The sequence below is a fragment of the Globicephala melas genome, chromosome 4 (genome assembly GCF_963455315.2).
Source record: "Globicephala melas chromosome 4, mGloMel1.2, whole genome shotgun sequence".
Classification (NCBI taxonomy): Eukaryota; Metazoa; Chordata; class Mammalia; order Artiodactyla; family Delphinidae; genus Globicephala; species Globicephala melas.
In genome coordinates, this window is record NC_083317.1 from 114,918,401 (window position 1) to 114,935,306 (window position 16,906).

The following is a 16,906-nucleotide window of genomic DNA, read 5'->3' on the forward strand; positions in this document are numbered from 1 at the left end:
ATGGGCAGAATCAGAATCTGCATTTTAAAAAGATCCCCAGGTGAATCACATGCGCAATAAGGTCCAAGAAACACTGCTCTAAAAGACTGCAGATGCTTGCCTGTGCATTAATTTTCATAAAGAATTCCCTTTCTTTTACTCAGGGAAAACTTCCACTTTCAAAAGTAAATTTTCCCTTAAAAATATCAGTTTATAAAAGGAAACAGTTACAGTTCTCTTTTTATATATTACAACTTCCAGATGCATCAGATTTGGGAGTGAGGAAAGGTCATTTTGAGTCATTGGTTTTCAAAGGGTTGTCCTCCTACCAAGAGCGTTAGCATCGCCTGAGAACTTGAGTCCAATTCTGTGTTTTGACATGCAATCTGTGTCCTTAAAAGCTGTCCAGATGATTACAGCGCACACTCAAATTTGAGACTGTTTCGCAAACTTTAATGTTCATAAAGTCACCCGGGAAGTTTGTCAAACACTGGGTTCCCGGATCCCTGGCTAGATCTATTGGATCAGAATCTCTGAACAGTGAAACCAGGAAATATGCATCTTAAATTAGACCCCATGTAATTCCAATGCAGGTAATGAGGGAACTGCATTAAATACCAAGGTTTAGAGCAGTGGTTCTTAGACTTTGCTGCACATGAGAGTCATTTGGAAAACTGAGTCCTGAGGCCAAGGTCACATTCCACACCAATTAAGTCAGAAATTCTGGAGGTGGGACCCAGGCAACAGCACTATTTTATACAAATGATTTTAATGTGCACCCGAGTTTGAGAAACAGAGCTCTTAGAAAGCATTAGGAAAGAATGATTGATAGCAGGTGGCAGTGTAGCATGGTGAAAAGGGCAAGTTACTATGTCTGTCTAAGTATCTTTTTTTTTTTTTTTTGGCTGTATAGTGGGGAACTACCTAAAGATTAAAAAATGAATGCAAAGACCCTTGTAGTTTCCATTCCTTTTTCTAAGTGCATCCATTATGATGACCTTCCTTTGGTTTATATGCAAGACAAGTTCTTTCCAGGCTTGAGGGAAAAAAAAAAAAAAGAATATCAGCACTTGTAAGTTGTCCTACAACAAATACTCTTCCTACTTATGGTATGTATGTTTTCTTGAAGGTAAAAAATGACTTGAGGCTGTTTGACTTGCTTAGCAGTTATGCTGTGAAAGGCCATCCACACTTTTCTCTCTCGTTTCACCCACCTGCTTAGCTCATGTTGCCAAAGAACTAGGAAGAAAAACTTGTACGGAGATTTCCACCTATGGGTGTTTTTGATTGCGTTTTTAGCAGTTACTCAGTTTCCACTGGTCTTTTTGAAAAACTAGATTTGGTTTTACCAGGAAAGATCTGCCACCTGATGGTTCAATGTGGTAATAGCAGGCTGTGTAGTGGCTTCAGAGAGAAAAATGGTCTTCACGGAGTTCAACATAATGCAGAGACCAGAGTCACGGTACAGCTGCCTGCAGAGATGGATGCTTTAGTAAGCTTCTAATGTGTCTTACCTTGGCATTTTCTCTCTTTATAAAAAAAAGTAAAACTCATTTTCTAACCAAATAACTGATTACTAATATCTCTTTAAAAAGGAAAACCTGGTATCTTTTCTGAGCAAGTAAATTTGTATGAAAGTTGTTCTTTACTGACGTATATCACAAAATCATTTGATGTGTACAAGTGGTCAAGATCGTCATGGGTCTAGGAAACTGGTATTTCTAATATTCTCGTCACCATGAAAATTCTTTTTAATTGAAACGCAGAGGCGATTCATTTGAAGTCCATCTAAGACATAGTGCTTGTCTGCACTAAATCATATCTGTGCAGCTAATTTCATCTTTCAGAATAGCTTAAAAGACAGTGATTTTAATTCCATTGCAACAGTTTAAGAAAATGTCCATAAAGCTAATACTGTGTAAATAAGTCTTCCACCCCTTGTTAGTACCTGCACACTCAATCCGTCTCTTCTTTCCTCAGAATGGGCAGCCGCATCCAAGTCTACCCAAATGGATCCCTGTTTATTGGATCAGTGACAGAAAAAGACGGTGGAGACTACTTGTGTGTGGCGAGAAACAAGATGGGGGACGATCTGACCCTGATGCACGTCAGCCTAAGACGGAAACCTGCCAAAATTGACCACAAGCAACATTTTAAAAGGCAGGTTTTTCACGGGAAAGACTTCCAAGTCGATTGCATGGCTTCCGGCTCACCAGTGCCCGAGATATCCTGGAGTCTGCCTGATGGGACGATGATAAATAACGCCATGCAGGCCGACGACAGTGGCCACGGCACCAGGAGGTTCACCCTCTTCGACAATGGAACCTTATACTTCAACAGAGTCGGGATGGCAGAGGAAGGAGATTACACTTGCCATGCCCAGAACACTCTAGGGAAGGATGAAATGAAAGTCCACCTAACAGTCATAACAGCTGCCCCACGGATCCGGCAGGGTTACAAGACCAACGCGAGAGTCAACGCTGGAGACACAGCTGTGCTTGACTGTGAGGTCACTGGGGAACCCAAGCCAAAAGTATTTTGGTTGCTGCCTTCCAACGACATGGTTTCATTCTCTAAGGACAGGTACGCATTTCATGCCAACGGGTCTTTGTCTATCAACAGAGTGAAACTGCTCGATTCCGGAGAGTACGTATGTGTGGCACGAAATCCCAGTGGGGATGACACCAAAATGTACAAACTGGACGTTGTCTCCAAACCTCCATTAATCAATGGTCTGTATACAGATAAAAGCACCATTAAAGCCACGGCGGTGAGGCATTCCAAAAAACACTTCGACTGCAGAGCCGCAGGGACGCCGTCTCCTCACATCATGTGGATCATGCCAGACAATATTTTCCTCACAGTTCCGTACTACGGAAGCAGAATCACAGTCTATAAAAATGGAACCCTGGAAATCAGGAATGTGAGGCTTTCAGATGCAGCCAATTTTACCTGTGTGGCTCGGAATGAAGGAGGAGAGAGTGTGCTGGTGGTACAGTTAGAAGTCCTGGAAATGCTGAGAAGACCGACATTCAGAAATCCACATAATGAAAAAACCATTGCCCAGCTTGGAAAGTCCACAGCATTGAATTGCTCTGTTGATGGAAACCCACCACCTGAAATAATCTGGATTTTACCAAATGGCACACAATTTCCCAATGGACAAAACAATTCTCAGTATCTAATAGCAAGTAACGGCTCTTTTATCATTTCTAAAATGACTCGGGACGATACAGGAAAATATCGGTGTGCAGCAAGAAATAAAGTTGGCTATATTGAGAAATTAATTGTATTAGAAATTGGCCAAAAGCCAGTGATTGTCACTTATGCGCGAGGAACAGTTTACAGTATCAGTGGAGACACTCTATCGTTGCACTGTGTCTCTGATGGAAGCCCTAAGCCACGTATCAAATGGACTGTGCCAAGTGGTTACGTAATAGACGGGCCTCAGATCAGTGGAAAATACATACTGCATGAAAACGGCACCTTGGTCATCAAAGAGGCAACAGCTTACGACAGAGGAAGCTACGTTTGTAAGGCTCAAAACAGTATTGGCCATGCACTGATTACTGTTCCAGTAATGGTTGTGGCCTACCCTCCCCGAATTACAAATCGCCTACCCAGGAACGTCCTCGCAAGGACAGGCGTGGCTGTTCAGCTCCGCTGTGTGGCCCTGGGAGTCCCCAAGCCAGAAATCACATGGGAGATGCCTGACCACTCCCTGTTCTCAGGGGCACACGAAGGGAGGACACGTGGAATTCAACGTTTTCACCCACAAGGTACCCTAGTCATTCAGAATCCTCAAACCTCAGATTCTGGGATATACAGATGCACAGCAAAGAATCCACTTGGAAGTGATTACGCAACAACTTACATCCAAGTAATCTGACAGAAAATAAAACTACCTGAACAAAGTCAACATCTGGACAGAATTTTTACTTTTTGGAAGAAGTTTAATCAAAGGCAGCCATAGGCATGTAAATGAATTTGAATACACTTACAATATTAAATTTATAATAGACATGCAAAAAAAAGGACTTGTAAATAAATGCATTATGAACTGATACTGATTTTTTTTATAATGGATCTCAAAACAAACTTTTAACTTAAGGCACTTTTATTTTGCCAACAAATAACAATGAACATTAAGAGAAAACGATCGACCATAAAATAACAAGTGGATAATGTACCCGAATTCTTCATTAAAGAATGGACTTTTTTCCTTTCATTACCATTTGCCTAGTGTCCACCTTCTATTAATCAATGTTACAAGCATGGCACTGAGGACAGACACAATGGAAAAGATGATTAAATTTGCGGTCGATGTAAATTTGCCATCCTGATGTATAAATACTGTGGTCAGTTTATAAATATTTTACTAAAACCCACAGAAAATAAGCGCTGAACTGTTTTATGATTCACCATTTTGTGCACTGAAAATTTTCACTGATGGGGAATAGAAAAAAAAGTTTTAATAACTGCATTTAAAAATAAATGCAGGCTGAATTTCCACTTGTAAGAAAGCAACTTAACACCTGCACATCATAAAACGTGAAAAGGGGGTTGATTACATCTATCCCAAATAAAACCATTAAAAAGTTTTTAAAATACACAAACTTCTTTATAACTTCAAAATCTAGCTCAGGCACCCCTGGTTTGGAACTGTTTGTTTATAAGGAAAAATTTTCTTAGGAGGAATCATTGCTCTATGAGCGTCTATTCTATAAGGTAATAATCCTTTGTGACAGGGAAATGTTTGGGAAAATCTAGACCGAATACATATAATGGAGTTTCACTGTAGTTAAAATTTGATCAACCCTATACAAAATGTTGCTTTTTGTAATTCACTGAATTTATTTATATTACATGCTTAATTCAACCTGAATTAATTTAAGGGACAATATGATTCAGCTTTTCTAACTCTAGAGGCTAGGATTTTCCAGTGTAATTTCTCCAGCATCTATTCAAATACTTGCTTATTATTTAAGAAGACTTATAGGAGACTTAATAAATGAAAAAGAAGAAAATGCCATAGGTCTTGCTCAGATAGCTCAGCACACAAAACCGAGAATTACATTTTTCCCTGTCAATCAGTTGAGATGGGGGTGGGGGGGGACTCACTTCATTTTGTTTTCATCACACCAACTTTCAGCTTGCCCCACCTAAAGAGGTGACCTGATTCCTACGTTCTTTGATGTTGGTATCCTGTGGCCATAAGCGGTCAAGGGCTACTCGTTCTAACAGTGATCTCATTCTACTTCCGGACCAAGAGGAATTAAAAAAAAGAGGACAAATGTAACCCTACTAGGAAGAAGCCTACTATGTAAACAGGCATATCTAAGGGCTTCTTATGTCCAACTCCATTCTATTTCAAAGTCTTTAAGGGGAACTGGGGTCTCCATCTTATCCTAAGATAATTTCCTCTTTGTCTCACCAAGCAAATTACCAGGTTCTGCCGAAGGACAGGGCTTTCCTTTGTGATCATTTCAAGACAAATCAATGCATATTCTAAAAAAGAAAAAGAAAACTCTCAGGAGAGAGGATTAAATGGGAGGAAATATGATAAGAATAGATTGAAAATTCCAGTTTCTCTCTGTATAGGACACAGGGGAAAACCAGTTCTAGGTTTTTCCTCAACTCTCTGTAGAATCGTCGAATTATAGGGCCTTACCATATCTTAGCTTTCCCACCGGAAAAAAAAAGGAGACGACAGCAACAAAAAGCTATGTCCCACAGCTTTCAAGTGCAAAATGATTAATAAATTAATTTCACTAACTTCTGCAAAATATAAAGTGCATACAAATGCTATGCAATTATAACACTCATTCTTGAAACAGTCTTACTTCTGTTTGCAATACTGAGCTACAAATATATATGGTTCAAACTGAAAAGTGGCATTTTAAACACCAGTAATTCTTGAGAAGAAGTAAAACAACAATCAGGACAGAACATGACTGGTACTCACTAGGCACGACATTCACATTTCAGTTGTTTTGCCAAGGCAGTCATTATATGACAGATTACTTTGAAGAAAAAATAACTTCATGAGCTCTAAGTATGACTCTCAAGAGGGAAAAAAACCAAAAACCAAAAGAAAAACCCTGATATACAAAACCAGCTGAAATGTCAAGATTCATCTTCTGAAAGCAGATAGAACATGTTAATTTAGTGAAAAGAATGGTCTTTAATGTTTTGGCAAAGTCTTTTCCAGCCCAGAGTAAACATGAAATGAGCGGGCTGGAGCGAAATCGTTTCACAGTGTACAAAGCAGTTCACATGGATGCTGCCACAGCAAAGTAAGCGGACACGTATTTGAGGTCATTTGCATGAGTCAAATTTTGCAATGAGTAACTCACCTGGGAAGATATAAATTATTTATATAATGATTTGCAAAGGAAATGATCTACTAAAGTTGTACCAGCTACATTTAAAAAAAGTAGTTCTACATGGTTTGCTCATTATAGACAAATCTATTCACAGTATGCTCGACTACGTTACATGTAAATTCACATGGCAAAAGAAAGTGAATTAACACAGAACATGGGAAAATATCCCCCACATGTGTTAAAATGCCCTGCAATTTTCACATTCAAAATTTTATGCATCTAAATCTAAAAAAATATTATATGGAATACTCTTAAGTTACACAAACTGATAATAATTTACTGTATTTTTCACTCTAATAGGAGCAAATTACCACATACTTGAACAAAGTTAAAATAGTTACTATTTCTTTATAATAAATTTGATGTATAATTTACTTTACTTGTGCTTTTTGCACCAATTTATAAATACAGTATATGCAATACACAACCAAGACAGACACCAACATTAATAGTTAAATTCAAAATAGCAAATACTTACCATACAAAATAAACAGCAAATACATCTCTTAGGAAAACCAGAGCCCCCCTCGACTTGGGGGCCAGATTCTCTGGAAACCATGTCAAGTTTGAGCACTGTGGAATCTCAGGCCAGCTGCGAGATTTTTTTCTCAAGTTGGCATAAGGTTCAGGAGAACCAAAACTGGACAGAGTCATTTTTGCCAAGTCTGGCAAATAATTGGAACAATTCCACTGTGGTTCGTTCCGGCCTTTAGAATTTACATGTTGTACCTTCACAAAGACTCTGGTCAATGATCTTGCCACTGAAAACAAATTTAGTAGTACAGCTACTTCTAACAGGCTTCCACGTACCTTAGGGTGGCTCTCACAGAAGCCTTGGTTTAAGTTCTTGGTCTAAGAAGTTTAAGTACTAAGCAACAATCTGTTTCAGCACCTTTTGACCACAACAAAAGCAAAGAAAAATCCTACATAAATAAGAACAAAGTTCATAAAGTGCTTAAGAAATTACAAACATTTCAAATTAGAGCGATGCAAATAAATGTCCATTTTGCCACCAAAGGTGAATGCAGAATAAATGGGTCGCTTTCCTGTCAAGATCTGACATGCCTTTCAAATCAGTAGTTTGGTCCGGCACAGTGTGCAAAAAAAAAACCCAAAACAAAAAAAAAACCCCAAAAACCAAACTTCATCATTAATGAGTACATAAATATTTAAAATCCACCATAATCCATTCTTTCTATAACTACGAGATTCAATAAAAGCACCAATTTCAAAAGGTCTGCTACCAAACTCTTCCTGGCGTAGGCCCACATGATCCACATTTTTAAACCTACTTTCTAATTGAATGAAACAAACCCAAACCACACCTTTTCCTTTACATTTTGTTTAAACGCCTTTGTATGAAATGTCGCGTAAAATATAGGAAAACGCCAAAGAAATGAAAGAACAAAGGGACATTTCTAAAGGTGACTAATGCATTAAATGTGATTTTCTATTTTTCAGTGCAAACAAAAAACTTCATGTCTTTGTCCTCTTCCAGACTCAGAAGTGTGAAGGATGCCCGTAGGGCGTCACTCCTTGCTGTGGCTGGTTACCTAATGAGAAAAAGAAAATCCAATAAAATTGCAGACGCAAAATTATGCCACAGATCGGTGGCACGCTCTTGTCACTGTTCCTCTATTCCTGAGGCTGGCACTGAAAGCAGACTGACTGGTCAGGAAGTATAACACTAGCCCAGACACCTGTGCGGCCAAGGTCTTAATACCACTGCTCGATTCATTCTGCAGAGGGGCCACCTCTACATCAGAGTCCCACAACGGCCAGCAAGAGGTCTTGGGAAGGTCATTGGCCCGTCAAAAGTCTGTATCCCTGAGCTAACAAACATCTCAATACTAACATAAAAAAGGACTGTAAGTATCATAAAACATGAAAAGATCTGGAAACTTCATAAAAGCACATCAGAGATTCTACTTTAACACTGATGTTATAATAGGTGAGAGGGAAGTAGCTTGAAAGGGGCAATTTTCTGCAAATGGCCATGGATAGATACATCAGAGAGAACCGTGCAAGAGTGTATGCATGGGAGAGAGAGGCTGTGTGTGTGACGCGAGGGTGTGCCTGTGCACGTGTGTCTATGTGCACACCTGGACAAATAAAGAACAGTGAGTAGGTTCAAAACAATGACACAGGCTTAGAAATAGCTACTGCCTGCACAACTCTGGTGGGACTATTCAAATCCAAAGGCCCCATTCACACGGATTATGGCAGAAATGCAGCCGGCTGGAGCTGTGCAGTGGGCAGCTCAGCTTAGTTGCCCTTATTCAACAAAGGAGGCCGGCATCACTGCTCATGTCAGGCATCAGACTATATGTTGTGGTTAAGAGGTGGGCTCTGGAAGGAGACAGTCTGAGTTTTAGTCCCAGCTGCTAGCCGAGTAACCTTGGGCAAACGGGAAAATGTCCCTGTTCTTAGTTGTTTCCTCATCTGTAACACGGGAAGAGCAATAATACCTCGGCCCATGAGGTGGTTTAGGAAATCAAGTGAATACATGTAAAGTCATGGGTCCAAGAAAGTGCTCCAGAAATGCTGGCCAAAAATTCACTGGTCCAAGAAAGTGCTCCAGAAATGATGGCAACCCCCGCCCCCCGCAAAAAAAAAACAACAAAAAAACCTGCATTCTGTGAGCCCTTGGAAATAGGAACCAAGAGTATGCTCCCCAGATAGGCGCTACTCCATAAAAATCGTAGGTACATACCTCCAATCACTAGAAAAAAAAATTAAAATATAACATGTTGTCTCTACCTTAAAATTATATTCTCTCTTTAGCCATGCAAAAATATGAACTCTGGGGACTTCCCTGGTGGCACAGTGGTTAAGAATCCGCCTGCCAGTGCAGGGAACACGGGTTTGAGCCCCGGTCCGGGAAGATCCCACATGCCGCGGAGCAACTAAGCCCGTGCGCCACAACTACTGAAGCCTGCGCGCCTAGAGCCCGTGCACCACAACGAAGAGTAGCCCCCGCTCGCCGCAGCTAGAGAAGCCCCGCGTGCAGCAGTGAAGGCCCAGTGCAGCCAAATATAAAAAAATTAAAAATGTGAACTCTGGAGCTGATGAAACACAGTGAAATTTTAACCACACGTGTGTTTAACAGACCACACCGACTGAACAGTTCTTGGAAAAGACTGACATGACTTAACTGAGGGAAATATTTTTAAAGGAAAACAACAACAAGGACAACAACAACAGACCTTGGTTATGCCCTCGGAGAGACACAGGGCATAAGAGAGGTGTTCCCTCTGCCCAGGAAAACACACGGACAGCAGCAGGCAGGAAATTAAGACTAGAGCCAAGCTGCCCCTCCCTCTCAGTCATAAACTGACCCTGTTCCCTACCATCTTCCACCAGAGTCACACCACTGCCTTCAGAACTCGCTGCTCATCGCTCTGTACCTCAGAAGCACAGAATCGAGAAATTGCTAGTCTCCCTGCTTGCTGTATGGATGAAACACTGCGTGACCCAGATAACGGTGACAGAGTCGGCAGCAGAATTCAGGTCTCCTGACTTCCAGGCCAATATTCTCTGCATCACAGGGGCCTCGCTCCCACTTCTAAAAGAGTTTGCCCACCCCGTGACTCCAGCGCAGGGCGACTGGATTCATGGGAGCAGGCTGCTGGCACTGGGATGAGGTCCGATGAAATGGGCTGTCGGCATGCGCTCTAGAAAGGTAGCACGCCAGCACGGCAGCAAGATGAACTGGGGAGAAACACTGTCCTGCGATGCCGCCTGCCATGTTCCAGGTCTGGATTTCTCTTAGCCGCTATCAGGAAGGGCAGGGTGGTGCCGTGGTAAGAGCAGCCACGGCCCTAGTGACCAGGGGACAGGTCTGGTGCTGGCCTCTCCATATCCGAGTCTTGGGGGCAGGGGGGCACCTATCCCGTCCCATCGTACACTGGAGGGTATCAGCCGAGTTGCTCTCTGGGCCATCTAGCTTTATCAGAAAAGCACCTGCCGTCCCACCGGGCCCCCAGCTGGAAAGAAATATTCCCAGATTCGAAGAGAAGCAACAGGAAAACATCCTCGCTGAACTCAAGGAAAAGACTGGGGCTTTCCCGGAAAAGAAGCATTCAGACCAACACCAACAAAATGAGAACGGCCTGGACTTAAAACGAACACGAGAACAGCACCAAGGAAGACAGTTTTTGAGGAGCTGCCACCTGTGTTTTGCTCACTGGCTTGTTTTTCACGTCCTGGGGGACATCTGTTCCTGACGGAGGGTACTTACTGGAAAGCTGCTTCTGGAGCTGCCGCACCAGAGCGGCCGTCTGCTGCTGTTGCTGGGTCTGCTGCAAGCCTTGCCTGGGAAACTGTAATCCAGAGAAAGGAGGGAACTCAGCGCTCAGCACAGACGGGAGCAGAAGGTCTGCAGCGCGCTTTGAAGCCCTGCGCAGGACCACGCCCAGTGCGCCGACACTGATCTTCAGCCAACCCTGGTCGACACCTGGGCGTAACCTGAAAGTGCCCCATCCATTCCAGAACCCATCTCCGGGGGGTGACCTAGCCTTTGCTGAGAAAGCCCTGACGAAGGAGCCCAGCCGCGCCCAGTGGTTCACACATTCTTGTTACCTCAGCCTTCACCAGCTGGCTAGTTAGTATCGCCATGTTACAAACCATTTGCATCAGCAAACTGAAAGCTGTCTGGTGGGAGGATTGGGTCAAGCACCACAGGCCTGGCCCTGGGCGAATGGAGACAAGAGCGTGGTGAGCAGCACAGGGGCCTGGACTCATCTGGGACTGTGCCCTCCTGCCTGATGGAGGATGAAGGTCGGGCGGGGGCGAGCCCAGGGAGGCAGCAAGGACCACACGTTAAGGCGGTGCTGCCTTCCAGGGTCTACACGTGCCGGCATAATATGAGGGCCCAAGGGCCCTGGTTCTAGCCATTAAGTTGATACAGGAAATCGAGGTGGTTACTCCAAAGAGCGGAAAAAGAACCTATTTGGCGGAAACAAAATTACTTTTGATTAAAATCATTCATGGTGCTGATTCACCTTTTCCTTGACCTTCAAATTGCAGACTGTCACTCTGTTCTTCCTTTCCGTTTTTCCTTTCTGTCCCTCCCCACCTTCTTTCCCCCTGGCTTATCACTGTCGTAGCAAAGGATGTGTTCTGATGCAAGGATATCTTAATCAGATACACATCGGAATGAATTAACTTACCTCCATAGGCCCATCCCCTACCCACCTGGGTATGGAGTGCCGGCCCCCTGGCCTCCTGGCCTCTAGTGAGGGCAGGGGCACTCCCAAGATTGCAGGACAGGAGCAGAGTGAAGTCGGGAGGGAGCAGAATAAAGTTTTGGGTTTGTTTTTTTTTTTGCCAATTTCCTTCCTACTGGGTCTGCGCTGGTGGAACGCATCTCACCCTGGGATGGCCATGGTGCCTGTCAGCGGCCCTCTCTGTTTCTTTCCTTCTTGCCCCTCTGGGACCTGGGGGTAGTAACTGCTTCCAGCCCCGGCTGTTTCGTCCTCCTTAGTGTCCTTTAACCCTGCCCATACCTCTATAAATAGTCTTTTAAAAACTCAATTACCCAATATGAGTGCAATATCTATTTCCTACTCAGAGCTTGCCAATATGGTTGAAAATAGCCCAGGACCGTAGTTAGGGTTGCCAGATTTAGCAAATGAAAATACAGAGTGTCCTTAAATGTGAATTTCAGATAAACGATAAATAATTTTTTGGTTCTAAGTGTGTCCCAAATACTGCGTAGGACAAACACTGCATCTGGTGTAAGTATGTCCCGTGCAATATTTGGCACATAATTCTACTAAAGACTTAATCGTTGTTCACCTGCACCTCAAACTAATTGTGAGTCCTGTATTTTATTTGGCAATCCTAAATTAGAAGGCATTGCCGGGTTAATTCTTTTAAAACCGAGTATTTGGCATGACCACTGGCTCTCAACTATTTCTCTCCCATTAGACTATGGGTGACTGCGGACAGACTTGGGCTTATTCCCTTATGTAGCCCTAGTATCCGGCTTTCCAGGCACATAGTAGGTGCTCAATAAAAATGAAAAGAATCACAAATTCTAAAGTGCCTTCAATTTCCAAATAACAAGGAATGTACACTTCCACCAAAGTTACTATTTTCCCTGATACAAAGCAGGAAAATAGCACTTTTCCTTTTTTTTTTCCTATTGCCCAACTCAAGAGGAAAAAAGAAAACAAAAACTCATCTTTCATTGATGTGGAAATGTTAGTAAAATAAGAAGAGCTTTCTTTCCTATTCAGGGGTTTCCACACTTATTTGGAAATATCACCCTATTTTTTTTTTAACATCTTTATTGTAGTATAATTGCTTTACAATGGTGTGTTAGTCTCTGCTTTATAACAAAGTTAATCAGCTATACATATACATATATCCCCATATCTCCTCCCTCTTGCATCTCCCTCCCACCCCTCTAGGAGGTCACAAAGCACCGAGCTGATCTCCCAGTGTGATGCAGCTGCTTCCCACTAGCTATATCTATTTTACATTTGGTAGTGAATATATAAGTCCATGCCACTCTCTCACTTCGTCTGAGCTTACCCTTCCCCCTCCCCACGTCCTCAAGTCCATTCTCTACGTCTGTCTCTTTATTCCTGTCCTGCCCCTAGGTTCTTCATACCCATTTTTTTTCTTTTTTTCTTTTTTTTAGATTCTATATATATGTGTGTTAGCATACAGTATTTGTTTTTCTCTTTCTGACTTACTTCACTCTGTATGACAGACTCTGGGTCCATCCACCTCACTACAAATAACTCAATTTCGTTTCTTTTCATGGCTAATATTCCATTGTATATATGTGCCACATCTTCTTTATCCATTCATCTGTCGATGGACACTTAGGTTGCTTCCATGTCCTGGCTATTGTAAATAGAGCTGCAATGAACATCGTGGTACATGTCTCTTTTTGAATTCTGGTTTTCTCAGGGTATATGCCCAGTAGTGGGATTGCTGGGTCATATGGTAGTTCAATTTGTAGTTTTTTAAGGAACCTCCATACTCTTCTCCATAGCGGCTGAACCAATTCACATTCCCACCAGCAGGGCAAAAGAGTGTTCCCTTTTCTCCACACACTCTCCAGCATTTATTGTTTCTAGATTTTTTGATGATGGCCATTCTGACTGGTGTGAGGTGATAGCTCATTATCGTTTTGATTTGCATTTCTCTAATGATTAGTGATGTCGAGCATTCTTTCATGGGTTTGTTGGCAGTCTGTATGGAAATATCACCCTACTTATTTAACAAAACCTAATACGGTGCTAGGTACTAGGCAATGTTCTAGACATTATAGGTATACATTAGCCCATTTAATCCTGACGTGGTAAGACCCATCCTAAGTCTCTCATTTGAAGTCCTTGGGGCAGATGTGTTTTGGAATTCAGTGCCTATCTGACTTAACTATGAAACATTCATAATACACAGACTAATCAAGGTCTACAAAGTACTCCATAATCAAACATACTAATTTCTGCAGGAAAATACACAGATAGTCCGATCAGGTAAAATAAATGAAAAGAGCTTCAAGTCCATTCAGGTGAGCTTTTCCTACCAAAGGAATTCAGGTCAGGTTTGCCTGTTCCGTGAAATTTCAAAGAAAATTTCCATTTTTAGAGGTGTCTGAATTTCGGAAATAAATATAAGGGATCGTGAACCTTTACTGCTGTTATTCTCACTTTCAGATGAAGAAACTGAGGCTCTGAGGGCTTCTGTCACTTGCCCATGATCCCTGTTTTACGTACTGGGGCTGGAAGTCAGACAGCTTTCTGGACTCAGAGCTCAATAACCATGATCCAGTGCTACCCTTAGTTAGAACTTTTAGCTTCCAAATATTAATTTATTTGAAAATAATCAGATTTTCTAAATGGTTGGCTGCAAAGGCACCTAATCTTAATTTATCAGCTGATTAAACGTACACAGTACATAAATATTTAACATTTATTTATTCAACAAATACTTAGCTGCCTTCTTTATGTTCATTTAAAGTCTGCTTCAAACAGAGTAATTTATAGAACAGAACACTGTAGTGATCTTGTCAGATTCCTTATTTTGAGGAGTCAAGGTGGTAGCTAGGTGCCCAGGGAAGCTTGTGTGTGTGTGTGATGGGGGGTGGCGAGGGGAGTGATGGGTGGTCTGCTGGATGGCCTTAAGACATAGTATGCCTGGGGGACCCCAAGAGTCTACTGGGGTATCTGCAAGGTCAAAACCATTTTCACAGTAATATTAAGGCAGTATTTACTTTTTTCACTTTCATTCTCTCGGTTGTATACAATGCAGTTTTCCAGCTGCTACACAGTGTGTGACGTTGCAACAAACTGAGTGTCTTCTATTAACTCAGACGTCAAAGAAAGCTTCGAAAATGTAAATCAATGTCATTCTTCTAAGTTTTCATTTTGATAAATAGGCCTACTTTTCATAAAAATTTTATTTCTGTTAATATGTAATGAGTGGCTAAGGAATCATAAAGCCACCAGGGGAAATGTTAAGAGTCATCCTCCTAGGGTCCTCCAAGGCTGCTCCAGCACATTTGCCCCTGAATTAGAATTTCTGGGGCAAATGTGCTGGGAACCTGTATTTTTAAATGGTTCCCCCCCACTGGTCTGATGCTTGGCTAGATTCTGGAATCATCCCTGTTGTTGCAGTTGAAACTTTTAATTTACCAAAACAGGTCAATAAATAGGTCAATTGAGGTTTACTAGAGGCCCGAAAAAACACAATCTGTGTATACTGAACCTTCGCCACGTAAGTGTGATAAATGAAGAGGGAACGAGTTTTCTGGACTCTCTCCATACAGGAGATGGTCCCAGTTTCTCTTACCCCTGTACCTTTGCAGATGTTAATCCCTCCTCCTAGAATACTGTTCCTTCCCCTTAATCCTACCCTACCCACTCCTAAAAATCTTACTCCTTCAAAGATCAGCTTAAGCACTCAGTGACTCCCTCAGGCATCTGAAGAGTGAATCACTGCACCCTCAGCACTGTGTAGATGCCTTTCTTGTGAACTATGGCATAACAGGACAATTGCCTCTCTCTCTCTAGGGTTCTGTGTTTTGAGCTTCTCGTAGGCAGGAGCTGTCCCGGGCTTCAGCTGCAAGCACAAAACACAGAGCTCAGTAACGTCAGTCACACACCAGCCAAGGTGGCACAGTCGCTCTCCAGCCAACCATTCTCTGCTGAACTGAAAAAGTAATTTAAAAATGTATTTGATGTATTTTGACCAGTCCCTGTTGTGACAACACATTTATTCAAGAACACTTAACTTTTCTACTCAATCATTACTAAGGTAAAAATGCATCACTAACGAATAATTTCTATTTAAATAAATGTCACTGAATCTTTTTTGTCTCCGAATAGCTGACTTACGGGGGCTCATCCGTTTCAGCAGCAGAAGCAGACGCTGACTAATCATGACCAGCAGCAGCAGGGCTGATTCAGTTAGTGATGGACGTTTAGCTGCCTCAGAGCCCCTGTAGACATCTCACCCTCTGAACTGTGTTTTCCTTTGCATATGGATAATGGGTGGGGTTTTCTTCCTTCACTGCCGTGACATCCAACAAACGAGTTATCCAAATCCAGGTACTTTTCCGGATTCCAGGGACACCAAAGTGAGTAAACACAGTCCTTGCCTCCTGCCGCTGTGTCCTGACACCTGTGACTGCACCATCAGTAAGCAAAGGAACAAAGTACCAAGGCAACGTTTAGTTTAAACCCGCACTGCCGACTGACAGGATCCACAGACAGATCCGCCTTCCTCTGATGGACAGAACACAAATCTTCATCCATATCGGCTTTAGCACAATAGACTGTAGCACTGCCCAGGCCCCTCCACTGGGGGCCTGGACAGAAGGACACGTGCTCCGGAGGGCACACTCAGAGGGGACCAGCAGCTGGTGCATTTCAGAGTATTTAGTATGCATTCATTTGCAAGTTAACTAGCAACTTCAACTGAGCCTTTTTTGATCTGCACATGGTATTTAGTGGGGGGAAAAAAAAATTGAAAGTATCTGGCCTGTTACCACAAATCTCCCAAGAACGTCTTCCCCAACCTCCTTCCATAAATACTATGTCTCTTTTCTCTTCAAAAAAGAAAAAAAAAAATTCCAAATTCATGCAAAGGAAGGCAACCTGGCTCGATAAAGTTCTATGGACCGAATTTCTTCCATTTGCAAAGGAGAATAAGATTTTCTGGCTAATTCTGAATTCCAGAGGCATCCTGAAAAATTTCTCAATTTCTCTGACTGGAACATATGAATTCCTTGAGGAAGATTATATGACAATTCTACCCCACCTTTGACTAAAAGTTAATGCAATTATTTAAGTAACTACTGCTGCTAATTATGCAAATTTTTAAAAGTATATGTTCAATATAATATGATACTGACACAAGGATCAGTCAATTTAAAGAGCCAACTTTCTAAAGCTTTCTGTTAGCATGTTTTCCAGGTCACCCAACTAGGGCACCCTAAGTTTACGATGAAAAGATATGACAGAGCAGGATGGTGTAAACATTATTTTCTTAAAAGCTGGAAGCAGCTTTAAAGAAAAAAT

General features: G+C 42.1%; 2 protein-coding genes across 2 annotated transcripts in view; one reads left to right on the plus strand and one right to left on the minus strand.

The window, feature by feature from the left end:
* The window catches only part of IGSF10 (immunoglobulin superfamily member 10), a 153,385-nt gene extending 149,049 nt beyond the window's left edge, over positions 1–4,336 (plus strand). Inside the window, exon 10 of the mRNA XM_070045379.1 lies at positions 1,960–4,336. Coding sequence (XP_069901480.1) covers positions 1,960–3,868 — 1,909 coding nt within the window. The 3' untranslated portion in view covers positions 3,869–4,336. The remainder of the gene's footprint in view (positions 1–1,959) is intronic.
* MED12L (mediator complex subunit 12L) overlaps positions 3,921–16,906 on the minus strand; it is a 327,428-nt gene continuing 314,442 nt past the window's right edge. The window contains exons 43-44 of the mRNA XM_060297523.1: positions 10,606–10,687; positions 3,921–7,918 (exon numbers count right to left, since the gene is read on the minus strand). Coding sequence (XP_060153506.1) covers positions 7,866–7,918; positions 10,606–10,687 — 135 coding nt within the window. The 3' untranslated portion in view covers positions 3,921–7,865. The remainder of the gene's footprint in view (positions 7,919–10,605; positions 10,688–16,906) is intronic.